Consider the following 26001-nt stretch of genomic DNA (forward strand, 5'->3'; position numbering starts at 1 on the left):
GCATGTGAGTCTTGTAAATGCAATTCAGTATTATGATGACATGGCAAAACAGAAGTTCTTGTATGCCATGCTCTTACAGTAGTGTAATTTCAGAGAACACCAATAAGAACCAAACCCAAAACCTGCAATATAAATCAGAAATATTTCCCAGTACGTTGTTTTCTTCTTTGTATATCTTGAATTTACGATTTATAATATGGTAAAACATCTTAAATATTTGTCTTATTTTTTTTTCTTTCATTTCCTCCCAGGCTGGTGCACCAACAGGACAATTTCCAACAGGAAGCTCTTCAACCAATCCTTTCTTATAGCCTTATAGACACTTTACCCAAAAGAACTCTTATGTGGTCACATAACATCTCTGCGCCTCTTGCACTGTTGTCTTGTTTCACTGATATTAGCTTTAAACACAAAAGAAGTCTTTAAGAAGTATAAATAAAAGCCTGCATTGTGTACCTTTAAAAAAAAATTTAAAAAAATTTACACAAAAAATAAACAAAATCACCCCCCCACCAGGTAATAATGTGCAAAACAGAGGGCTGTGGTAACATCCTTGAACCTATGAACTGGCAGGTAAAAAGTAGCGGTATCATGTATATTAAAATTGGCTAATAAGTTATTGCAGATACCACATTCATTATGCTGCAGTACTGTACATATTTTTCTTAGAAAATAGCTATTTGTGCATATCAGTATTTGTAACTTTAACACATTGTTATGTGAAAAATGTTACTGGGAAATAGATCAGCCACCCTAAGGTGCTGTTGTATCTCTTGGAATGAATGATCTACATCATTTTAACCATTGGTATTGGAGGTCATGAAGTTAAATTGAAGGTTCGTTCATTTCTCAAAACGTTTTTCTTTCCTAAGAGCTCTTCTATTTATACATGCCTAAATCTCTAATGTTAGAGGGATACCTGTCTGCATAATAAAGCTGATCATGTTTTGCTACAGTTTGCAGGTGAAAAAAAAAATAAATATTAGAAAAAGCAATTGTGTAGCATCGTTTCTGTGCAGTAATGTTTTATGGGGTTAGAAATGTATGTAATTTGTGAGTCTCATACACAGATGTGTTATCAAAAGTGATATGCTTTAAGGTGAGTTAAGCTTAATTTTCGTATGCCTCACTTGGATATGTTTCTTTGTGTCCATGTGATTAAGCTTGCTTTCTAGCACAAGTGCAGAAATATCGAACAGGAAAATGTGAAGTGAACTTGGATTAGTTTGGCAGAATAGCTGTGTGGGGAAGGACACTGGAAGCACTGAGGAGTGTAGTTACTTGAGACAACTGCAAAAGACATCATTATGGGTAGCTAATGAGTCTTGGAACAAGACTTAGTTGTGATCAGGGCAGCATGTGTAATAGCAGGCCAAGGTACCACAGATATAATAGCAATCTTTTTATTAAAAAATGATATATATTAAGACCTCTTGTGGAATACTAAATTCATCAATTACTTTTTTATTTACTGGAATGTTTCCTGCCGAACTAAAATGAATTGTAGAGGGGAAAAAATACCTGACTTGTCTAGTTTGTAGTTAGTAAGGAGGTTTGAGAAAAACATAACTCTGCATTAAAGTAGTTGGTGATGGTGTTTTAAACAAAGATAACTTGGCTTAAGTGCAACATAATGCTGGAACTAAGCAAATAATGTAAATGTATCATGAATACATAAACTGCAAGATTGAAAACAAGCTTCTGACCAGATGGAGAAAAAAATTCCAACACCTTTCAAGATAACAGGAATAAGAAAGATCAGATTGATTTTTGAGAAAAGGATGTGTGAGATCATTTGAGACAAACATGAAAATTCATGAAGGTAAGACATTTTTATGTGTAACTGACAGCCTGAATGTTAGATGTGCCTTTGTCTAGGGAAGCTGAAATGCTTGGCTGTTGTTTGTAAAAACACTTAGACCAGTGATTTTGACTTCTGTTACCTGCCTACAAAGGGGTAGTAACTTCTGTATCTTTTTTTTTTTTCCCAAAGCTGGGGACAGGCAGCTTATACAAGTTGCTTATAGTAGCATTCCTCACTTAAATGCCTGGTTTTGTCCTGTTGGCATACTTAAAACAGACCTGAAGTCTGTCTTTGTCTTCTGATGAGGACTGCTGGATAGAGTATGGTGTACAGTTTAATTCCCAAGATTCTCTGGAAAATTCACTAAACAAATCTCCAGCAATAGAGGGTTGCCAGGATGTTGGCAATGTCCTTGCTCTCACCACAGTATAATAGCTGTGGTTCTTCTATGCTGTTGATCTTACCTGTTTTAGGATTGTAATGTAAATGCAGTAGAGAGCAGGGAACTGCAAGGGTTCAGAGAACTTAAGGACCACTTAAATATGCTTACTGCAGGGAAGTGGATCAAATCAACAAAATGAACAGCCTTGTAGAAGGGGAACAGTTCTGTGCTCTCTTCACCTAAATCAATGTAAATTAAGGTTTGGGCAACGGCTAATGAGATCAGCATCTATTGAAGTTGATGTTCTGATCCAAATGAAGCTGATTACTGCTAAGAGATGCTGAGATCCATTTACATATGCAAAGCATGTAGCTTTAGATTATGCTGCAGAAATAGTGGAATACCTTATTTGTCATAACCAGCTTGAGAGCAGATACGGGTTGATATAAGTTGCCAAACCTTTATGTTCACTAATTTTAAGTTTGTGAAATTCCAGACCAGTGGTTGTAGCTGTTGCCTCGTTCTGAGTGTCCTTTATATTGAACAGGAACTGACACTGTAGCTGTTTTGTTGATTAGATTTTTTTTTTTTAAATAGCCATATTTACAAAATGAGTTCTTCACCCATTACTACAAATGGTTTTGTCTCCCAGATCTCTGCAGTTGTTCATGCAAATAGCATAGCTGCACAAAAATTATACTTCTGCTAGCTTTTCAGTATCTTCTTCTGCTTTAGCATCAAAGCACTTCACTTGATGCCGGAATTAATTTCGAGACCTTTGAGATTAATACTTTTAATCCTAACATGTCAGCTCTAACATGCATAAGAAGATGCTGTAAGAGGTACGTCCTGAGTTCTACAAGGCAGATGTGATGTCCAGGTACCACAGTTCAAAGTTATTTAATTGCTGCAAATTACCAAGCACTGTGGTGAAACTAATATGAGGGAAAAAATAAATTTGAAAAGGATCAAATTGGGTTGGAATTCCTGAAAGAGAACTATAAATATGATCCAAGTATTTTGCCTTCTTGAAGGGAAAACTTACTGGGGCAAAAAAAAAGCAAGTTCAGGCAGCTTTTAAAAGTAAGTTTAAGGAATTGATGATTTTTACTTTATCGTGAGCTTAATTGGGGGAAACACCAGTTACTTCTGACTCTTGGCAAATCTGTAAATTGTGGTGAAGGAACACAGTGAAACTTGCTGCTGTCTGATACAGCTGGCTCCAAAGTGGACATCATTGAACACAGTTGAAAGAGCTTTCCCTAATTAGCTTTAGTTGTATCTGCATTTTTAGTTGTGTTCTTTAAGTAAGGCTACTGTGTATAGAATTTGAAGTGTCTCATCATGGCTTAAAAATAAAGTTAGTTTAGGAGTGTTTTTTGATTCCAAAGATAAGTGTGTGGATCCTGGCAGCTGACAGGCCCTCAAAGGGAAGTTTAGCGTGTTGTATTCATACACCTTCAACAAACTCACAGTAAAACCGTCACTGTACCAGTAGCAGATTATCTGCAGATAGGACATGTCCTGTAACTTTAGATTCTCGAGAAGTGTGTTGTCTGTCTAGAATCCAAAATGGCTGCACTTGGCCTTTAGTAAACTGAAGTGGCAGTATTCTTATGCTATATAGCATTGTACTAATCCACCTACAGCAGTAGCATCTTTTGGAAAAAAAAAAGGTTTATTGATATTTGTTAACTGACTTTAAAAATGCATATTGCAGCTTCCAGTTGAAAAAGTCTTAAATAGTCAAGAGGCTTCTGTGGCCAGCTTTCCAATGGATCATCTTGCTGCTGTGGGACAACTGCTTCTTCACATTCTCTAAGAATTTTTGAAGGTCTTATGTCTACTACTAAAATGCCTTTAATTGAAAAACTTGGTAGAAAGTTCAAAGGTTGCATTTGAGGAATTCTTCTGTGTGGTGGTCAGGCATTTGTATGTACTTGCTTGTTATGCTTATTGAGCATTAATAGAAGTTTTGGTGTCAGATGATTATATTGGAGTTGAAATAGATGATTGTTGGAGGGTTGGTGAAGAAAATGGGCAAAATGCATTGTTGTGTCAACACAGCTATTTCTACTGTAGGCTCATAAACAGTCTCTTTAACCATTGACCAGTCTTGCTTGATTGAGCATGACTCTCCTAATTTGGTGTGCCGATGATGCAGCCTTCTGTGCTGTTGCTTGCAACCTTTCTTTTTGTCTCTGTTGTTAAAGATCAGTACTTTCACCAGCCTCACTGGTATGTCTGCATTTGGTGGAGATAATGGTGTATATGCTTCTGATCAGGAAAATGCCAGCTATGAATGTGAAGTAGCTGCCATAAATGAGAAACTGAGAAATGGAGGTGGGGAAGGAGGAGGAGGAAGAGTCAAAAATTGCTCTTAATTTAAGTGGTTGCCCCTCCACTGCCACCTTCCCTTCCCTGTCACGCATGCCCTCAAGTGATCCCATCTTGAAAGGATTCAGGAAGTCTGGCTGCTTGACTTTGTCCTGTAGGAAGCCTGCAGCTGTAGGAGGGGGAGAGAAGGATCTGTCACATGTGTCCCCTTCCCACTGCAGTGAGGGTGAGGGACAGCTGCCCTGCTCTTTCTGGCTCTTCAAAAAGATGAACACTAGAGACTTGGACCTTATTCAGTACATATGTTGAAACTTTAAATATAGAAATTTAATGGGGAATTGTAAGATTAGTTTATTTTCAGAATTTTAGTAACTTAAACATGCATCCAATGAAACTATGTAACTTAGAATTACCCTAGTAATAGACCCACAGATTACCTCTCAGCTTGCTTCCTACTTCTGCTTAGGGTACCTTGTGAATAGTAAGCCTTTATGTAAAATAAAATTAAAAAAATAAAAAAAAAACCAACAAAAAACCAAACAAACAAAAAAAAACCACAAAAAAACCCCACACCAAAAAACCCTTCAGTAATAGGTGGTCATCTTTCCCTTCTGCTCTATGCAAATATTCTTAAAATCATCACAGAAATGCAAAATTGGCAGGACTAGAGGACAAGTAGGTTGTAGCTGCTACTGCCAATTCACTTTAAATAAACCCATTTTTCAAGTGAATAACTGTCCTAAGCTGGCATGTCACCTTGTGTCTTGCCAAAGGCTACTCTTGGAGTAGAACTCTCTTTTGGAGGAGAGCAGGGGAACAGTGAGCAGCGTAATGTAGCTTACCTGGGTGCTGATATCCAGACCCAGACCTCTCGAATCTACTACAACAACAGTTATAATTGTCTGAATCACCAGTGCAACAAAGTTGTTGAAGCCAAACATCAATGCGTAACGCTCCATGCTTAGATTGACAGCAATCTGAAACCTGGAAATGAATGTATGGGTTAACTAAACTATGGAGAACAAGGATGTTTGCAGTTTACTTATGGGAGGAAGTTTGGGAACAATTTAATTTGTGCAGTGGATTCTTCAAAGGATAAAGCCTCTTCAGTATGGGCTATTAAGCTTTAACAGTTTCATTTTGGCAGAAATCCCTTGTTTTACTGGATTTGGCACTTTTGTGCATCCTACTTACCTTTTACTTATTTGAGTGGATATTTTTGCTAAATAAAGACCTGGATGTGTTTATTTGATTATTTAGAGAATACTTGATCATTGAACAGCTAAATGCTGCATAAAGTAGTTTCTGACTTGGAGTAACCCATGCACTACATAATCTAGTTTATATAAAACTATGTTTAAAATTATATGACCTATTTAAAAATCTTATTTCTAAGGAAACTTTCAGTAAAATTTTGATAAATCTGAAAATTTAATACTTAGTGATTTAAATACATTTAATTAGAACAGTTGTGTATAATACTTACGTTGCTATTGTTATGAGGAGCATATAGCATGCTTTAAATGCAAGGTAACCAGCATAACATGCCCAGATGTTGTCAGTAAAGTGCATGAGGAAGAGAGTGCCAGCATCCATTGCAGAGAAAATTCCCAAAGCCAGTTCTCCAGAAAGATCCCAGTTTACTTTGACATATCCAACTGCCATGGATGTTGCTGAACCTAAAAAATTTAAAGTAAGAATTAAAATGCTGCAACATTATCATCCTTCCAGAGTCATTGCATAACTCTGTATATGGACCATGCCAGGAGCTCTTCAGACTGTTGCAGTCACAATGGACTTCAATAATGGTGTGGCTTATATTTTCTGTTACTGGTGTGGGCGTCTCCTGTTTGGCTGGGTTTTTTTCTCCTTGCTTACAGAGCCTTCACAGACTGAAGTGCTCTGAGAAAAGTGCCTCATGCCTAAGGCTGGAGGCAGCAGTTTACGGTCTATTGTTGTTACTCCCTTCTTTGACAACTGAGTACAGAGAAGAACAATCCCACCAAGCATTTTCTGCCAAAATATGCGTAATGGAGTTTAATTCCTTCATGTAAAGATCTTCATGAAGTGAAAATCTGTTGCAGTCCTTTGTTTACATTTTTTAATGAAAGCATCTTTCCAGTTTCTAGTGCAAAATCTTATCAACTGCATTTGTCAATCCCTTATTGACCATCACATACAGTAAAACCCCTTATTTTGGTGTAATATCCTATAACAAACTCTAGCACTGGCATTCAGGTTTTTAATGTCTCCAAGGATGGGGAGTTTAGACCTCTTGCCAACCTGTTCTAGCATTAAATCACCTGTACAATAAAAATATTCTTGTATGTTTAAATGGAACTTAGGACAAGAGGCATGGGGCACAAATTTAAACTGTCTTGGGGCACCACTGGGAAGAGTCTGGGTTAATCCTCTTTACTCCTCTCCTTCAAGTATTTATGCACTTCACTAGATCCCAGTTTTCTTGAGGCTAAACAATTACAGCTCTCTCGGCCTGTCCTGTATCGTATCCAGAGGCAAACTTATTGATCAGGATACAGATGCAGTCATGAAATATTTGTTCAGGAGCACACATCCCGTAATCTTTAATCCACTGCTGAAACAGACTAGAGCAGTGTGTCTGATAATGTGCTCTTTTAATTCTTAAACCACCCATCTTAAGGGGCATTTGAGGGAGGAAGAGGCAAAGTGTCATTGCACAGAGTTTTTGAACTCCTTACTTGGGGTCAAATTCATGGTCTTAAAGAGAGCTGTGAACTTAAATTATTGAAATGCTTTGGTGGAATGAGGATCCCTGAAGAAGAAAAAGCTTATATCTACATATTTTTTAAGGTTATTTTTGAAGACCCCACTGATAAAGTTGTACAGTAAAAGCGTGCTTTGCACACTGATTGGTACTATATATTGGAGGCTGTTGCAGTTGACGTATGTCCTCATAGGAGATACAGACAAAGGCACCAAAGACATTGCTGAAGAATGCCATCAGCACAGGATGGGTTAGAAATAGTTGCTAATGATCTTTTACTTACCTAAGAAAGTTGCTATTGCTTCAACAGCTCCGTTGTACACGGCAGAGCTGTGAGAGGGGGCTTTGAAGTCCCACAGCACCTGGATATAATTCACAATCTGGTTAAAGCCTGCTGTAGCCAGAGCCCACCACAGGGACCAGTATAGAAGTTTCCTTGAGCTGTAGCAATCCCTCAAGTCCTTGCCCAGCTGCACCAGTACTCTGAGCATGTGGTTCTGGGGCTTGGCATGGTCAGCCTGTGGCTCAGGTGTTGGTCCCCTGCCAGCAGGTGCAGAGCCCTGGTCCTCTTGGCAGCTCAAGTCAACCGTAGCCACAACTTTATCTGGTCCTGGGAGTGTTTCTGAGACGCCTTTCCTGTGGAAGAACATACTCTTTTGAGGCATTGGGAGCAGAAAGGAGCACAGGAATGCCAGGGACACGGAAGCCAAAGTAATGGCGTTAAGGTGAAAGTAGGATACATCTGCTAAGGAAACCAGCAGCTGTCCCAGCACGGCAGCGACGGTGGCTGCAGCAAGAGTGATACTTCTGCAATAGCTCGTCACTCTCTGGTAGTGCTCGGTGCTGACGACGCTGTAGATGTAGGCGTAGTAGGCGACCTCGGTGGCTGTCACCATCCCGTAGAAGAATTCCACCACCTGCATGGCCGCCACTCCATGTGCAAAGAGGAGCAAGAGCCATGTGATGATGAAGCTGATGCCCTGGAGGAGGAGGACGGGCTTGTAGCGCACATAGTCTGTGATCAGGAAGACTGGGACAAGGAGTGCAAGGTAGGAGTATGTCCAAACTGGGAAAATCTGGTTGGTAACCTGAAGAGAATAAAAGAGAAAATACTTAAAAAACCAACCAACAACAAAACAAATAAAAAAACCCACCAAAACAAAAACATTTAAGATGTTGACTTTGAAGCTTTTTGGTGGGTTTGAAGGATCATATTTGCATTGATAGGAAACACTGAATTGTTTGAATTGTGCGGGCTTAAGCTGCCTTAAATTACAAAACTGTAAATGTATTCCTTAATAGGCAAAGATAGTGATGCCAGGCTCCGCTACATAAACAGGTAGACTGGCTTAGAACATACTTCTAGTGAAGGCCTATGAAGAACGCATATTTTGGTGTGTAACTGTCTAAAGCAACTCTAACAGTGTTTGTGTCACAGGGAAGTCTGTCTAACATCAAATCCTATTCCCCACAGTAGCTGAAACTGAATACCTATTTAGTTTTAACTCTTATGTGAGTCATTGTATACATTTGGTTACTTCTCTCCTTTGTTAGAATTAGAAAAAAATGCATATGCCTTTTAAGATGGGGGAACTGAAACTGAACATAGTGAATGTGTAGCTATTGTTTCTTTACCTCCTACATTTTCTTCAAATTTAATGTCTAAGAAGTAAGCAAGTCTTTGATGGAACAGTATTTCATTAAGTTTCAGTTGGCCTTCAATGCACAGATGCACTGAAAAGAAATTCTCTGTTTCTAAAACTGATGTGCATTCAGGTTGGAACAGCGTTCAGGCTGTTTCTGGTCGCTCCTTGCTTGCCCAGGCAGCTTCACTACAGCTTTAGATGCTGTCCGGAAAAAAGTTCTCTGGGCAAGTTGCCTGCTTTGAGGAGGTTTTATCCAGTAGTTGGTGGACCTAGCGTATCTCTTCGTGATCATTCATTCTCTGCTTAAGTAATTAGACTAGAAAGGAACCAGTTGTAGCTGGTTACCTTTTTACTTCTGAACTGGTACTGGAGTGAGTTGCATTGTGAGCACCAGATTCACTATGTCTTTATGGGTGACTTCTTTTGTTTTTCCTAAATTTTAATTAGAATTTTAAGCATTTGACTGAAACTTAAGGAATGAGCTCACCAGAGGTGAGCTTGGCTGAAAGAGTCAGTATCTGTACTGCGCTTATTTTTGAGTAAAGCATTCTTGTTGAAATCAGAATTAAGGCATCCTATCATACTATTTGTCTATCTCACATGAAAGAAAATTTCTCTTTGTGCTTAAAAAGGAAAGGGGTGGGGAGGAGAACAGCAACAACCCAAACCACTAATTCTGTTTTTTCAGAAGAAACCTTGGGACCGCGCTCTGCTAGCAGACTCTGCCTTAACATTTGCTACTGCACATCAGGAATAACTGTTCTTCATATTAGCTGTATGTGGGTGTCCCAAGCTTGTGTTTTCTAATTATACCATTAGCTCCATGACTCAGCCACTTGTTAACCATGTCCTCTTTTGTTTGGCAGTGCACTCCTGAAACAGCCAGTGCTGAGCAGAGGAGCAGAGCAAGGAAACTTGCAGTGAATGTTTTCGTAACAAAACCAAAACAAAACTACCACACAAACAAACAAAAAAAACACAAACAAAACAGCAACAACAAAACCCCTCAAACAACAATGAACACCCTGAAGAAAACAAAAACAGAACATCAAAAAGAAACAAAACCAAAAAGAAAGAAACAAGCAAAAAACAAACAACCCCAACAACAAACCAATGACAACCTTTTTTTGAATGTGAATCTGACCTCCACAGGTTAATGAATACGTAGATCAGTTCTGTAATGTGGGTCATAATCTTAACAGCTCATAAAGGGAAGTCTGCTTGTTTTTGTTATGGTTTGCAACCATTACATCACTGTCAGTGTAATCAGTTCCACATTAAGTATAAATAGATACTAGTGTTGCTCCTCCTCCGGGGTTCTAGGTGGACAGAGGAACTAGCTGACCTGGTTTTCCTGAAAGTTTCCAGTTCTTAAATGGCTAAAGTGGTTTCAAAGTCCTAAAAATATATGGACTTTTAGAGAGTCCTTACTCTCTTCCAGAAAAACCTTAAATATGAGTCTCTAGCTAAGATATACCTGTATTGAACACTTTATCTCTCCTTCAGTTATTGCTGCAAGACTTAATGCTTTAACATTTCAATTATTACTTAAGAGAGTAGTTACATACCTCTTCAATTGTTAAGTTTTTGTCTGGTCCAGTTAGGTAAGGAATGAGAAAAGGTTCTGATGGCCTCATTGTGGAGAAAAATCCATTTGTGCAGATGATCAATGTGGGATAAATCCAGCTGCGGCCTATGACTCCCTTCCACCAATCCATTGTCTACCTAAGAAAAAAGGTGGCAAAGAAGTGAACGTGCCAGGAATTTTATATGCTCTTCACAGAGATGCTATTTGTAGGTTTACTTTTTAACTAATGCTACTTCGGCTAAAGTTTCTTCCTCTAAACCTGCCAATGATGGGAGATGCAGCTTGTAAATGAACAACTTGGATCAAGGTGCATTGGTGGTGGTAAACCCCAGCCTCTGTATTGTCTGTCAAAGGTTGTTCTTAATGATGTACTTTGAATTGAGTGGATGCATTGTAGCAGGAGAAAAAAGTTCCATTAGAGTCTCATTTCCAAATAAATGAGTGGGCAAACTGAGATTAAAGCTCATTCTCAGCATGCTCAAGGAGGCTTTTTTCTGTTATTTGCAGCCTGAGAAGCAAGTGGAACAATAGAAGTGCAAGCCTTTTTGCAGACAATAAAAGCCACCAGCTGGCTCAAAACCCATTGTGAGCTCAGTTTCTTCAAAATGCTTTAATACTCATCATATTATTTGCACTCCAGTCGTTTGGGTGGGCAAAGAAAGATGCAGAAGCTATCTGCTCATGGTACCTGCTCAGGCTTAGAAAAGGGGAATCTTGACTTCACTTTGGAAAGTGATCATCAAAGGAAAAGAATGAGACTTGTTTCTTCACTGTAGCTGTCAGTGAATAGAAGGCTAAAGAGATAAGGGTTTTTTTTAAGCTGCTTTTACTTGTTTTGCGTTAGAAAGTCTATTCCACTGTTCTTGGACAACAAGTGAAACAAGAATGTTCTGAAACATAAGAGAATGAAAGCAAAGCGGTGACTGGTGTTTAATCAAGCTGTTACAAGCTATTTATTTGAAATGGTGGAATTCCATTTTATGGCAGGCACTTTTCAAAAAGTGCTTCTACTTGCACTGTGAGATGGTATTGATTAAAGCTTAGCATAAAATAGTATGTTGTTATGGCAGTTTTTCTGAGACCACAGAGGAATGTTGCAAAAAACAGCTCTATTCTTGAACGTTCATTTAAAATTATTGTCTCCAATTATTATCTTTATCTTACAAATAATTGTATATAAAATATAGCCTGTATTATCCTTAACTCTGCATCTGCTTTGAACTCTTTTGATATGTTATATTTTTAAAAATAAAAATCTATTAAACCCTGGGCTGGCCAATAGTATTAGCATAAATCTTGCACCACTTGCAAATGCACCGAGCAAGTGAGTGGCCAGCACACTTCCACATAACTCCAAAAATAGCAAATTACCTGTCAAAATTCTGGCTGTGGTGCATTTGCTGTGAGTTCATGTGCAGTTTCCTCCTAGGGTGATTTTCTGTCCTGCTGAAGTCAGAAGCCACACTTTAGGGTTGGAGGTAGTAAAAAATTTGTGTCTGTTTCCTAAAACTTCTTTCTAAGTTTGATAAAATGTTAACAGATTTTAGATAATAATAATATATTTCATCACAGCTCTTCTTACTTGCAGAACTTGCCCATGAAGTTTGCAGGGAAAGACTTCACCTTTACAGGTTTTGCCAGCAAACTGAGTTCTAATTTTAAGGTAAAAGTTTAAGACTCAGAGTAGCTAATGATTAATAAACTGACGTAGCAAGAAAGCAATCACTTGATCAGTTTTTTCTGTTAATAAATACCTTTAAAAGCTCTGGTCTCCAATTCAGAGATAAGACACAGCACCCATTTCATAGTTTGGGCTGACACTGTCCCTGTTCTGCACAGCACAGGGGCCTCTGGGTTCATGGGGTCTCTTCTGACTGTCCTGGCTTTGCTGGCGGTGTGGGGAGGTAGGACATCAAATACCATGGACTCTTTGGTCCTTCCATAGAAGTAATTCCTGGACAACAATCTGTCACTTCAGGGTAAATGGACAAGAAGATAAGAAGCTTCTAAATTTAGCTTATAAAACTGAACTGCTTCAGAGAAATGCTGCTGCTTTGCTTTCCTTTGCCTTTTTTTTTAGGCTGGACTCCCTATATCTTCCAGAGTTCATCAGAGGACAGAGCTCACCCTGAAGCTTGTTGGTGGCTCTGGGGTGACACTGGGAGCAAATGCTGTGGCCCTGGCAGGAGGGGCCCGGTGTGCTACCTGGAGCAGCTTTGTGAGCTGGATGGAACCTGGTCTTGTTCTGCAGGTATGAAAACACCTTGCACTGCTTGTAGTGTGTGGTGCAACCAGGCAGGTGAGTGCTCAGAGCGGCCAGGCTTGACTCTGCTGCCATGGTTTCGGCTCTTCCTTTACCAGTGACTTCTGGGGAAAGAAAACAACCATGGGGAAGGTGCTGATGGGTAGGTCTACTGGCATTTCTCTGGTAACCCACACAGTGCTTGGTTAATACCTGCTTGCTTTGAGTACAAAGATAGAATTTACTTGCTGCCTTGTTTGCCAAAACTGGCCTTATCAGCTTGCTGGACTGAATCATCATGAAAGACTTGTGCCCCAAACCACTAATGTTCCAAAGGCAGCTAGTGTTTTATTTAGATGGAGTTGCAGCTGTGGGGAGATGTGCTTAGCTCTGTTTTTTCATACTTATGAGGAATCCTTTGGCCTCCTAGGAGAAATATAAGCACTTAATACTAAAAGCTGCAAGGAGAGGTGGATTTGTTCAGTTTCCTTTTCCTGCAGATTTAGAGAGCCTGTGGTTCCATCTTTGCTCATAGTTGAGGTTTGGCAAAGTTGAGGCTAGGTCTTCTTCATAGAGGTGTGTGTATGTCCACAAACACATAAGTGGATGTGTGCAGTTTACTGATTTGGTTTAAATCTCTAATTGCTGGGTTAATACTGATTTGCCGCTGAAAACCCAGAGTAGGGTAAGACCTTACATTTCTCTTGCTGTTTTTCCACCTCCAATGTGTCATGTCCTTTCTAACGCTCCAAAATACTGCTCTTCTTTCTTGATCTCCTACTCTCCACCTCCTCCAAACACTCTCCCAGCTCCCAACCTCAGAATATTTATTTTGGAAATTTGAGAGAATAGGAATATAAATACATGTGTATATATATATATGTATATGTGTGTGTGTATATATATATATATGTATGTATATGTGTGTATAAATATATATATACATAAAAATATATAAAGTGTTATCTGTTTTCAGGAGTTAGTATTCTCTACAGCTGAAAACCAAACCCATTGTGTCTACATGGCTCTTTTGCCTTAGTGCCAACCCATATATGCAGAAGCCAGTGAGCACTGACCAGCTCAGAACTTTTATGGTTATTTCAAAAAGCTTTTCTAGTTCATTTCCTGCAGCTTGCTAGGGTCATTAATATTTTTTTTAATAGCAGAAATTTCATGTTGGTGATTCTTTTCCTTTTGCCAGATGTGACATAGAGATAAATATTTAACTTTCTATACCAAAGGCAATTTGAGACTGTGAATCTGGAAACACCAAGTTTTGTCATTTAAACACAAACTCTAGTTAGCTTCCAGTCCAGGACTCGCATCTAGTTCTTCAATTAAATGCTTGAAAAGAAGATTCCTGCTTATGAGGAAAAGTAACACAAAATAGTCCTTGCTTTAGTGGACTTTGTCCCAGTTTCTTCAGGCAGGAATATCATGCCTTCAGTTGTGCAGTAATAAAAGATACTTAATGCTTAGCAGAAACTAAGTACATCTTTCACTTTCACAACTGTATTGGTTAAGATGTTCTGTCTATAGCCAGTTTACAACAGAAGATATCTGCACAATAGCAAACAAAAACCCTAGAAAATAAGCTGGGTTCATTTGGTCAAGTCCCATCAATTTTTCTTGTGACTTGAAACACATTGCTTCTCTCCTATCTGCTCTTGCCTCTGCACAGTTTGTCTAGTAGTGGTATGTGACAATTGTATGAAAAGCACGTATGTCTGTACAAATGAGAGCTGGCATCACTACAGGAAAAATATTATTCTGTAAATGCTAAGTATTTTCTATTTTTATTAGTTAGATGTAGGTATTGGAAGCTAGAAGCAAACAGCAGTATAGAAATAACTTTAATGTATGGATATAATGTTTATAAAACAGGCATGCAATAGGCAGACTCATAGTCTTTTTTCTTCTCCTGGACCGTCCTTTGTGCTGGACTAAATTAGCCATAGTGGTTGAAGCTTCTTGATAAATTCTGAGATGCTGACCTGGCCAAATCCTTGGCCAAGATCAGTGGACCTCCTCATTTGGCAATCAAATCAGATGTGATGCTAGCTTTTTGTTTCAGTGATAAGTCTTCTTGGATATTCAGGTTCATCTGGAATTCTGCTGTGTGAAGAATCAGCCAAATTTACCCACAGTGTACTTCTCTGGTCTCAGTGCACACTACTCACTTTATTTATTTATTTTTTTTTTAAATTTGCCTGTTGAAACAGGAAGACACTCAGTTCTGAATATAATTTTACTGGATGCACAAGGAAAGAGTGGGGCTCTTTAATTTTGTTTTGACTCTGAAGTTTTTCCCTTCTGGGCTGTGATTGCTGTGGACTCAGTGCAGTGGGTAGGTTGTAGCTTTCAAATGTGGGCCAAGCAACAATTGTGGCTTAGCAGCGTTTTAGTGAACCTTCTCAAACAGGTTATGCAAACCCTGGTTTTCTGCATCGTGTGCAAAAGCCCCGTTTCTGACATGGGCTTTTAAATTGGAAGGGAGGAGTCTGCCACTGAATCGCCTGTCCTTAGGAAAGAATATTACAATGCAAATGCCATCTCTTCTTCCTAGGTTCAGAAGAAGAGATGTGCAAAGGGGGATAGGCCCTTCACCCACATGCATGAGCAAATGTGTGTGGCAGCAGCACCCAAACACTGCATACCAGAGCTGGAAAAAGCAAGGCAGGGTGAGCTCCGGTCCTTAGCATTGTGCACGGCGGGATGCCAAGGTGGTTGGTTCCTGTGTATAAATTACTGCTGCTAAGCTATTTATAGGCAAGTGAATAAGAATCTAAGGCAATTTTTTTTTTTTTTTTTTTTTGTGTTGGCACAGTGCCACGCTGGTGATCTCTTGGCTGGCGTATGTTGTAACTGAGTGCGATAATGATTCAGCGCAGCTTTTCAGGGCTGTGTTCTACCTTCATCTTGCGCTGCCGTTCCCTGCGTGCTGCAGTAGGAGCTCTTCTCCCACGAGGGCCTGGCCACGTGAGCCTGTCTGCCTGGCTCCTACAGCCACGTCGCATAGCCAGTTACAATCTGCTCTTTCGATTCGTGTTCAGCATGGTTCCGATGATCTTTGCAAGACCTTGCTAGTTTCCTTGGGCATTTGCTCGAGACAAGCATGCATATGCTTCGGATCAAGAAAATCCCAGCTATGACTGCAAAGTAACTGCCATAAATTAAAAACTGGGAGGGGGAGGAAAAAAAGGCAGAATAATTAATGCAAAACACTTTATGGAAATGTTGTTCTTCTGGAATTGACAGACTATTGTTTTGATTACCTGTGTTCTGGCACAGTTTCTCTATGTTCAACTTTATGCTTTGTAATTAAGCAAAATCTTAGTTTTTCCAGCAAACAGCAGATCTCTGAGGAATAAAGAACTGCCTTTCGCTTCCAGTCCTTATGCCTTTTAATAAACAGCAGAGGAGGGGAAGGAAGAGGAACAGGATATTTTTCTATTAGTGCAAAATGTAGAAGTAGCTTAATTACCCTCATAGTCATGAATAATGTAAAAGTGAAGAGTCTTGAGCTGGCCCTTTTTTCCTCTTACTTGCACATTTCAGTGCTGTCACCATAGTAGCTTCAGTAAATTTGCTATGACTTTGCATCAATATCTCCAACAACAGTGGCAAGGCTATTTATGAAGTCTTACATACCCCTTTAAGTTTAAAGTTTTAATTTTTAGTGTTTAATTCAATATTTAATCTTCTAAAGTAACTTTTGCCTTCTCTGTGCAGAATATCTGAAGTGCGTTAGTCTTCTTCAAATCCATGGGAGTAAGAAGCTGCCTTAGCTGAGATTCCAACTGAAAAAATGCAGAAGTCAGTACATCTCAGTGGATGTGGAACTGGGCTGACTGAAGTTAGGAACACTGTTGTTAGAGAGGATGTCCCACCCCAAAATAAGTGCCCTAACTATGGACAGAAAACTCTATTATTCATGTTGAGATGCAGACCAGGCTTGCTCCTGAGCTGGAATTAGAAGACGTGTCTTTGTCACTTGAGCTGAACTAACTCCAGTAATCCAGGCTGTGCCTCATGGTCTTGATCTCCTCTGACAACATGTGATCTCGTTGGTTTGGAATCTGAGAAAACCACTCTGAATTTTTGGATAGAGAGGGTGTTATTCAGTGCCCTATTAATTAGCAAAAGCTGGTCAGATAGCAGTGCTCTATTGTTTACATTCTGGTGTATCTGCCCCTAAAAAGTCAAAGACCAGCATCTGTAATCCTAGTGCTGCACTAAAAGGCGAAAGGAAAGAATGATAGCTGACACGAGGGAAGAGCAAGAGGTCTAGATTTCTGTAGAAGAGGAAATTAAATTGTCCTTTGGCGTAGCAATTTCTTCCTTGTTAAACTTTTGAAGATGAATTGGTTAAGCAGTAAATATGAAGTTATTGGCACTTACCTGAGTCACTATGCCCAGTCCCAGGCCTTTTGAATCCACGACGACTACTGTAAGAATGGTCTGAATCACCAGCGCAAAGAAGTTGTTAAAACCAAACATCAAGGCATAGCGCTCCATGCTCAGATTGACTGCGATCTGAAACCTAATGTGAGACTGGCAGGTCAGTTACTTCACACTGAGGAGAAGGTTGTTCCTCTCTGTTTAGCTGATGAAGAGAAACAATTCATGCAGATGATATATCAAGGATGGAGTAAATGGTGTTTCATTTGTCTGTTTGCTTCCTTGTTTGCTCTAAACAATGTTCTGACTACCATTGTGTATTTTGATGGGTTTTTCATTTGCCTGTGTTGCTTTTCCAAACAATGTTATCAGGTAATCTGCTTTATCCCATCAGGAATCAGATCTCTTTAATTATCCCCTTTATTTCTTCTCTGCCTTTACAGGCCATGCCAGGCAGGTTGTAAAGTCTCCATGGAAGCTTTGAAAGACATGGCCAGACCATACCATGACCTGTCTGGGATGTGAGAAGGTCACCATGTGTGTTTTCTAACCAGCTTTTCTATGATTATGTGAATCACTTATTGCTTTGTGGGATTGACAGTGGAAGTAGCATACCATTTATTGCTGTTAAGAGCTTGTAGCTTTACCTTACCAATATAATTTTCAACAATAATATCTTTCCTTGCAATATTTACCTCCAGAGTTTCTATCTGAACAAATGTGTTATTCCTGCAGCACTCTTTTAATTGGTTTTTATCAGGGCTTTTATTTGTGCAAGCTTTTACTTTTTAACTTTTTTTTTAAATTTGTTGAGGTAGTCCAGGTGTGATCCACTATAATGTACTAACAATTCACTAAAATTAAAATAGAGGATTTGCTTGACTTCATATCTGAATAATTTGGGGGTTTAACATAAAAATTCATTGGATATTTTTTTAATGAAATAGTGTGGTATGTCTAAAGACATTCCAAGCAACATAAGAACTGGAGTAACAAAAATGTTTTATGCTTACTACGCAGATTATATATTATATTTTTATTTATATTATTTTTCTGTTTCTGACAACAGAATAGCTTGGTCTCCAAAGAGAACTTTTCTGATTTTATATGTCTGATGTTCTCTTTTATTCCTTGGTAACTTCATAATATTTTTAAGGATCATGTATATATGAAGTTATGTTGGGGAACATGCTATGCCAAATCCTTACTTGCATGCATGCAATTCACAACTTGCTAACAAGTATATCAGCAAGCTGGTCTAGACATAAGGGGATCTTAAAGGGTGGTTGTCTGGGCATGCTAGTCCCACCTGCTCACTTTTCATCTTCCATGCCAGGAAGAAGGAAAACAGCTTATATATTTTACTGTTGCCTTTACCTTTAGTAATAAGGATACCTTGTACCTTGTTTAATTTTTGCCTAGGTGCATGTTCAATGTCCGTTAGATAATTTTTCTTTTATGGTTGTTTAGAAGAATGAAAACAACAGAACTACACATTTCAGTGTCCTTGTGTTTACCTAAACAGCTACATCTAGCATTAGATCAGCTACCTCTGAGTAAAAGGAGGGATGCCCAGACTTGAAGTATTGTTGATATTCTGTGCATAATAGCAGCACTATAAGGTTTTATACTTACGTTGCTATTGTTATGAGGAGCATATAACACGCTTTGAAAATGAGATAGCTGGCATAACATGCCCAGATGTTGGTAGTAAAGTGCATGAGAAATAGAGAACCAGCATCTATTGCAGAGAAAATTCCCAAAGCCAGTTCTCCAAAAAGGTCCCAGTTAATTTTCATATATTGTACTACAAAAGATGTTACTGAGCCTAGAAAAAGAGAAAAAAACAATAATGTAAATGTTGTACCTGCTCTATAGCCTGTATCACCATGTCTTGCTGAAATGCAATGCGGCATAATGAAGCAGAGTAGTTCTGAAGCATTTTGAAAGCGTTTCTAACTGCTTCTGCAGTTGTGCAGGTGACTGGTCATTTTTTGACAGTTGCATGAATCAAGTCTCTGCCATTCCTTTCTTCATGTTTTATGCCACTTCACAGGATAAACTGTTATGTAGAAGGATTCATTATTTAGCTGTCTATAGCCAGCATGTATCTCTGGGGAGAAAATTAGGAACATGGTTTGGAGCTCAAGAAGAACATTTCTTCCTGCTTCTACTAACTAACTAGCTTCATAGCTATTACCTTCTAGTTCAACAGTTCACCTCTCTGCAGCATATAAAAGGGCTAAGCTCTCAAAAAAAAGGGAGTTCTGTGAGGTATTGAGTTGAGTATATTCAGGGAAATGAGAAATGACAGGCACTGCTTCCTTTTGGTGGACCTGGTACAAAGATGCACCTGTTGCGAAGGTAAGCTACCTGACTCCCTGGCTTAGGGGCCTCGTAGAATTTCAAAACTTCTACACCTCTACGTTGAGAAATAGGCAATTATATGAGAAAGAGCAATTCATCAAGGAATAGACACTACAGGACCTACATGCTTCTAATTTACGATTCATTTGGTCTATGTAGCTGCCTACCTCAAGACAAGAGTAATTTTTAATCTTAGAAGTATGTTTTTCTCCTTACTGTAAGGGTAACCTGATTGACCAGGTATGACGTAGACTTATTTATTTTTCCTGGTGGCTCACACCCCAATGTCTTGTGCAAGTTCTTTACAGCAATACAATATGAAAATGTGAAACACAGCCAAACCAGGGTGGTGTCCTCTGATGTTACCTTTTGATACTGTCACTTCGCTTGTGCAGTGCAGACATCTGCTTCCCGTGCAACAGAGTAATGGTTAATGTCAGGAGCACAATGAATTCAATAAGGTCTTTTTCTGCAAATCTACCTGTCTTTGAATGACTAAAATTCTTTCTTCCCTCTTGCTGTGCAGTAGTATTTCACTAGAGCGAGATCTTAACAGGGTTATGTTCTTTTTGTGTAACATACTCATGGAAATCGTCTGCATAAGCTGATACCATTGTTATGGGAACTCTGTGATACTTGTTTGGGGGGAAAAAAAACCCAGCAACCTCATAAAAAGAGACACAGGTGCCTCTGAATGGATTTAGCAGTCGGATGCAAAGTCCATGTGACCTGTACACTCTCCACTTACTAGTAGGATATTGGGTGCCCCCATCCTAAACAAAAAAAAGCACAGCTTGCATTTGAGCAGTTTTGTACACCAAATAACTAGATTTTGAATGCACAATACGTACACTGGCTTCCTGGATCACCTGCAATGGAATGGCACTTTAAAAATATTCTGAAATAAAACTTTAGAAACTGCCTTTCTGATTGATGCTTGGACACCAACTTACTCAGAAAAGTTGCTATTGCTTCAACAGCTCCGTTGTACACGGCAGAGCTGTGAGAGGGGGCTTTGAAGTCCCACAGCACCTGGATATAATTCACAATCTGGTTAAAGCCTGCTGTAGCCAGAGCCCACCACAGGGACCAGTACAGAAGTTTCCTTGAGCTGTAGCAATCCCTCAAGTCCTTGCCCAGCTGCACCAGTACTCTGAGCATGTGGTTCTGGGGCTTGGCATGGTCAGCCTGTGGCTCAGGTGTTGGTCCCCTGCCAGCAGGTGCAGAGCCCTGGTCCTCTTGGCAGCTCAAGTCAACCGTAGCCACAACTTTATCTGGTCCTGGGAGTGTTTCTGAGACGCCTTTCCTGTGGAAGAACATACTCTTTTGAGGCATTGGGAGCAGAAAGGAGCACAGGAACGCCAGGGACACGAAAGCCAAAGTAATGGCGTTAAGGTGAAAGTAGGATACATCTGCTAAGGAAACCAGCAGCTGTCCCAGCACGGCAGCGACGGTGGCTGCAGCAAGAGTGATACTTCTGCAATAGCTCGTCACTCTCTGGTAGTGCTCGGTGCTGACGACGCTGTAGATGTAGGCGTAGTAGGCGACCTCGGTGGCTGTCACCATCCCGTAGAAGAATTCCACCACCTGCATGGCCGCCACTCCATGTGCAAAGAGGAGCAAGAGCCATGTGATGATGAAGCTGATGCCCTGGAGGAGGAGGACGGGCTTGTAGCGCACATAGTCTGTGATCAGGAAGACTGGGACAAGGAGTGCAAGGTAGGAGTATGTCCAAACTGGGAAAATCTGGTTGGTAACCTAGAAGAGAAGAGTAAATCTCTGTCTTGTTATTCTTGGGGGGGGAAAGAAGTTCATTTCTTTTAAATGAAATTGCAGAGGGAAGTTTTTGTTCTGAGGGAATTAATAAAATATATAACCACACTGAAGCAGCATATGACTGTCGAGCAGGCAAATGGATCTTAAATCCATTAAATGGATCTTTTATTTATGCCATCTGTTGCAAATTGTCACCTGCCAATGGCCAAAGCTGGTTACAGTATGCCTCTTTATTTTTTTTTTTTTATTTTTTTTAATTTTTTTTTTTTTTTTTTCCTGCTCCATATAATGAAAAGGCAGATTCAAACCATACCTCAACTATGGTCAGATTTTTATCTTGTCCTGTTAGATAGGGGGTTAGGAAAGGTTCTGATGGCTTCATCATGCAGAAGAATCCATAGAAGCAGAGGATCAAGGTGGGAAAAGTCCAGGTGTTGCTTTTCTCTGGCTTCCAGCAGCCCATGGCCTCTGCAGCAAAGCTCAGGACAAAGTTCATTAGAAGGATGATATTAACCATGAAAATGCAAAGATGTCTTGTAATTTATTTTTATTGTGTGGTTTCTAATGCTAAGGAGTGCTCTTTAGAGGCTAGTGGTTGGAAAACATTTTTCTTCATAACTTTTAAGTGAACAGCTTTTCCTTAACATTTGTCTAATGTTTCTCTGTCTTTGTAGATAGCGTATAAAGAATTACTTGGAAGATCTTCAGCTGGGAAACAAATTACACTGTCATTCAGTCTGCACTGACCAAGCTAACCACAGGAAAAGCCTTTCTAGACAAAAGGCACTGAAGACAGCTGAGCACTGAGATTTCACTTGACACCATGACTGAGGACAGCCAAGCACCTTGTTGAATGACAATTAACTAGTTCATAGTCACTGTTTTCACTCCTTCACCTCCTAGACATGCATGGCTTCACTGTTCTGCAGAGCTGGTCACGCTGGAGCCCAGCAGTCAAGAGTCGCTAATAAATACAGAAAAGATGTAAAACCAGATCCTCAGCTGGAACTAACTGTGTCAGAAGTCCAGTTTGGATACAGACATCCATTTTCAATGTATAAAAAACATTCCTGGTCATTGAAAGTAATAGTTCACACTAAAATGAAACAAAACTGATATTTTTACTCTCGTCTCCAGTGGAGACTTATGGACAGAGCCCAAAGAGAAGTCAAAATGGGTGTAATGGGGGGGCACACAAAGGAAACAAACAGTAAGTTATACTCCATAGTCATGTTGGTGTAGGCAATGTCAGTAATCTAAACATGTACAGTTTAGCTTTTGGAGCTTGTTACAGGCTGGGATCTCCATCACTCTGCTTTTGACTTTTGCCTATTTACTTCCTGAGAAGTCTGGTTTGGTGGTTTTTTTTTTTTTCAGGCCACATTTTTAATCTTAAAAATTAAGTGTTTTGCAGCCAGTGTTTTTCCTTAAACTTTTTTTTTTTAAAAAAAAAAAAAAGGCTGAAGGAATTTTTCTTCTCAAACATCCAAAAATGTTAATGTACCTGTTGGCTACATCACTCCAGACTGGATGGGCAGAGGGGCCCTCTTATAGGGTGTGATATGTAAGGTGTAAGGCAGCAGGCATAACGCATCTTTTCTAACTTCGCACGATGATAGCACATTTTACTAATGGCCTGGGTGCAGATCAAAGGAAACTTGAATTATTTCATTTTAGGCATAAGAGCTGAAACTGTTGACATTACAGGATTTACTTCAGAAAGAAACACAGCTCTGTGTCAGCTCTGTAGTGTGAACCACTAGAGGGCAAGATGACCCCAGCAAAGAAAAAGCAAGTATGGGAGGAATGTGAGACACTTTCAGGGTGCTCAGGGAAAGACGCACTTCTGCCCCTCCTCCCTGCCCAGTTGTTGTAATAACTTCTGCTGCAACCTTGGCTTTGGCAGGACCAGTTTTGGCCCTGCCCAGGATCACACTCCCTTAGTCACCCTAACTTCCCCTCGCTCTCCTTTCACATGATAATCATTAAAGTGTTACAGCACCCCAATGCCATGTGAACACGTCATATGGTACCGAGAGGTTCTGAGACAGACATAAGAAGAGGAGCGATGAAGAGCATCTCTAGTGCTGTAATGAAGAACAGTTGAACAAGTTAGCTCTGTGACTTAATCAGGTTATATTTTTCACTTGCCTTGACTTTCTGCTGCAGCCTGTTTCAGGTATTGCCGTGTCTGCCCTCCCTCAGGCAGGCTGTGTTACACAAAGGGTGCAGGTCCCGCAGGTTGTTTCAAAATGTCCCGCACCTTGGGAGGTGAGTGGGGCAAATTGCTGTGTTTTCAGGGCTGGCAGGGTGCTGTGTGCTGCACCTCTGATACTGCCCATTTGTGGCAGGGCTGTGTTGTCACGCACAGTAATTGCTGGTTTGAGCTATGTGCAGAAAAGCTTGAGGCATGCCCTCCAGTGCCAGCACAGGCACCATTTAAGGTTTTCCGCTAGACATGCACCTCTTTTCTGTACGTTTAATCTTTGTGTTTGCCTGGCAAATAAGTCAGATGAGAAGTTTCACACCTGATTTAAGCCTCTGGGAAGGAGAAACCTGCCACTGATGTTGAGCTGGGAGATTCTGAGGGCTCACAGGAGCAGCCCTTGCTACCCCTGGGGAGTGGGAGGTGAGTTCTGCTCCGTCCGCAACAAAAGGTACACTCGCCTCACACCCCAGCTCTTTGCTGTCCGTGAGGGGCTCTGCTGCAGCCCCAGCTCAGCTCTGTTGCTGGTATAATTGCTCCTTTCTGCATTCACAAGCAGAAACCTCTGACAACAAGATCTGTACCTTGGTGCTTAAGGGGGAGGGATCCAATTTATTCCCATTCAGTCATCCCTTATGGTCAATTTGCCTTTTATAAATCTAGGTTGTTCTTAATATTTGGAGAGATGGTGGGATGTCTTGGTGGTGTTCTGCAGCAAAACAATCCTCCGTTTCCTGTTTCACTCATCAATTCTTGGTTAGTGCTGGTGCTGTCAGCACTTCTCCCACACAGCCTAACCCAGCCCTGCTGTTCCCCACCAGGCTGCTCTCTTCTTTCCTCCCTCTTCACTGCAGGAATTCTGATTTGTGAAGTTCATATAGAATCATACCTTGTTTGCTGGAGCTCTTCCTTTCTTGCTTCCAAGGGAAAGTCCCCTTATAGTATCTCCAGTCTCTCTTCTGGCTGTCCTCTGTGTGTGTCACAGCTACTGGACTCTACTTGGGTTTAGTGCTTTTCCTGTTGTTCTGGTATTTCAGCTTGCTCTGATGACACCTCCTCTGAAAACATTTCCAGCTGGCTTTCCTTCAGCATCCACTTCCAGTATCCTTAAAGGAACAGCCAGATAATCCTGGTCTGTCTTTGCCCAAAGGCAGCAGTAAATCGAGACCCAAACTATGGGTTTGGTGCTTGACTGGCACAAAAGCAATAAAGCTAATCCTATTACCAAATAGTATTGAATCTAGGTGACAGGGTACCTGGCTTGGGACCTGTGCCTGAAACTGGTCTATATTAAAGATGGAACAGTGGCTATTTCTGGGTAATCCCAGGGATAAGGGAAAACAAATACCAGTGTTATAAGATTTAAATGTTTCCCCATTAAATACATGAAGTTTCACACTATTCTAGAATGTTTAAAAGGTAAAACTCTCTGCTCTGCTTCCCCTTGACTGCTGTTCATTAGCAAGTTTCTCAGCTCTTTTGCTTAGGCAGGTTCTCATAGTCCTACTGAAGATGGAGATGGCCCTATAGTCACTGTCAGTGGATCCTGCAGGACTCACAACAGTGAAGGATGCTATCTGAAATGTACCGATCTGCACAAAAAGTATGTACCTAAGAATCTAGGTCTGCCTTCATCTCAGTCCTACAACATACAAGTCCAGAATGAAGGATGTAGTAATTACTTATGAATCTGGCCAATACGGTAGGAAAATGATGAATTTGTAAATAACAGTGAATTATCCAGTATTTTCAGAAAAAGGTAGCTTTTTAGTTCATATACAATAAAATGGCACAGTAACTGTAAAACAGGGAGATATGCATGAATAAGGAAAACATACAAAATTACCTACTGGCTGAGGTGAGTCGCCCAACTAGGCCAATATTTTGCCTTCAGCCTTGACCACATTTTGCAGCCTTTTTGCCTCCTACTCAGCATGCAAAGTTAGGGGGATTAGCAATGATAGAGGAGCCATCCGTGCCTATTGCCTTGATCTTTTGTTTGTTGATCTGTTGTCCATGAATCCACCCAATCCTGCCTGGGACAGTGCTGTATATTTGTGTGATGTATGTGAAATTAAAGGGTGTAAAGGACATAATTCCTTTTGGTGCTTTCCCAGCCATCAGTCACTGTCTGACACTAATTCCAGAGCTATTTTGGTTCTACCTTATTGCATGTTTAATTACCCTATAGCTATGGGATGTAACAGCCCATCTGAGACTGGCTTTCGATTTTGTCCTCTAGGGCTCTTGCTAAAATGCAGAGCACTTCTATTGAAGTGGATAGCATTACTCTGGGTTTGCATTGACTTAACCAAGATAAAAATCCAACTCAATTTCTCAGCACTGAAAAGAAAAAAACCCAAAACTATGTTTTTCCTGTGATGTAATAATGAGAAAAAACTATTTAAGTAACTTCCAGTCATAGATGTTTGTTTTTTCTTCTTTCAGATCCTCTTTTATCCTCTATTATCTGTTTTTTTCACACTTCTTAGTCCATCTCTTTTGT

At 40.1% G+C, this 26001-nt stretch overlaps 3 protein-coding genes across 15 annotated transcripts in view; 1 reads left to right on the forward strand and 2 right to left on the reverse strand.

Annotated features, from left to right (window-relative positions):
- AGFG1 (ArfGAP with FG repeats 1) overlaps positions 1-995 on the forward strand; it is a 33738-nt gene extending 32743 nt beyond the window's left edge. For all 7 annotated transcript variants that reach the window (XM_065844493.2, XM_065844491.2, XM_065844495.2 and 4 more), the window contains one exon: positions 252-995. In XM_065844493.2, coding sequence (XP_065700565.1) covers positions 252-311 — 60 coding nt within the window. In that variant the 3' untranslated portion in view covers positions 312-995. The remainder of the gene's footprint in view (positions 1-251) is intronic.
- LOC136105213 (thiamine transporter 2-like) overlaps positions 1-12140 on the reverse strand; it is a 37359-nt gene extending 25219 nt beyond the window's left edge. For 3 of the 7 annotated variants that reach the window (XR_011740489.1, XM_071812491.1, XM_071812492.1), the window contains exons 1-5: positions 11875-12133; positions 10484-10640; positions 7553-8357; positions 6010-6202; positions 5366-5507 (exon numbers count right to left, since the gene is read on the reverse strand). Coding sequence is in view for 6 of the 7 variants with exons in the window: in XM_071812491.1 (XP_071668592.1) it covers positions 5366-5507; positions 6010-6202; positions 7553-8357; positions 10484-10633 (1290 nt within the window). In the remaining variant the exon portion in view is untranslated. Of the gene's footprint in view, positions 1-250; positions 4693-5365; positions 5508-6009; positions 6203-7552; positions 8358-10483; positions 10641-11874 lie in introns of those variants that run through there. The other 4 variants (XM_071812488.1, XM_071812489.1, XM_065844852.2 and 1 more) reach the window with 4 other exon arrangements.
- Positions 12141-14559: 2419 nt separating this feature from the next.
- On the reverse strand, positions 14560-22004 carry LOC136105196 (thiamine transporter 2-like). Its single transcript, XM_065844821.2, has 5 exons — positions 21603-22004; positions 20467-21271; positions 18782-18974; positions 17147-17288; positions 14560-15925 (listed from the first exon to the last, which is right to left on the reverse strand). Exons 1-5 carry the CDS (start codon positions 21804-21806, stop codon positions 15746-15748), a joined length of 1524 nt encoding a protein of 507 aa, XP_065700893.1. The 5' UTR covers positions 21807-22004; the 3' UTR covers positions 14560-15745.
- Between the last annotated feature and the right edge of the window lie 3997 nt (positions 22005-26001).

Source organism: Patagioenas fasciata, chromosome 9 (assembly GCF_037038585.1).
Source record: "Patagioenas fasciata isolate bPatFas1 chromosome 9, bPatFas1.hap1, whole genome shotgun sequence".
Classification (NCBI taxonomy): Eukaryota; Metazoa; Chordata; class Aves; order Columbiformes; family Columbidae; genus Patagioenas; species Patagioenas fasciata.

Excerpts from the sequence above, each read along its gene's own strand:
- LOC136105196 (XM_065844821.2), bottom strand. The coding sequence starts at position 21,806 with ATGGTTAATATCATCCTTCTAATGAACTTTGTCCTGAGCTTTGCTGCA. Across the intron at positions 17,289-18,781 it reads CTCCTCATAACAATAGCAAC|GTTTCAGATCGCAGTCAATC; the intron begins GTAAGTATAAAA and ends GTCTCACATTAG. Across the intron at positions 15,926-17,146 it reads GACTGGGCATAGTGACTCAG|TTTTTAATTTATGGCAGTTA; the intron begins GTAAGTGCCAAT and ends TCCCCCTCCCAG.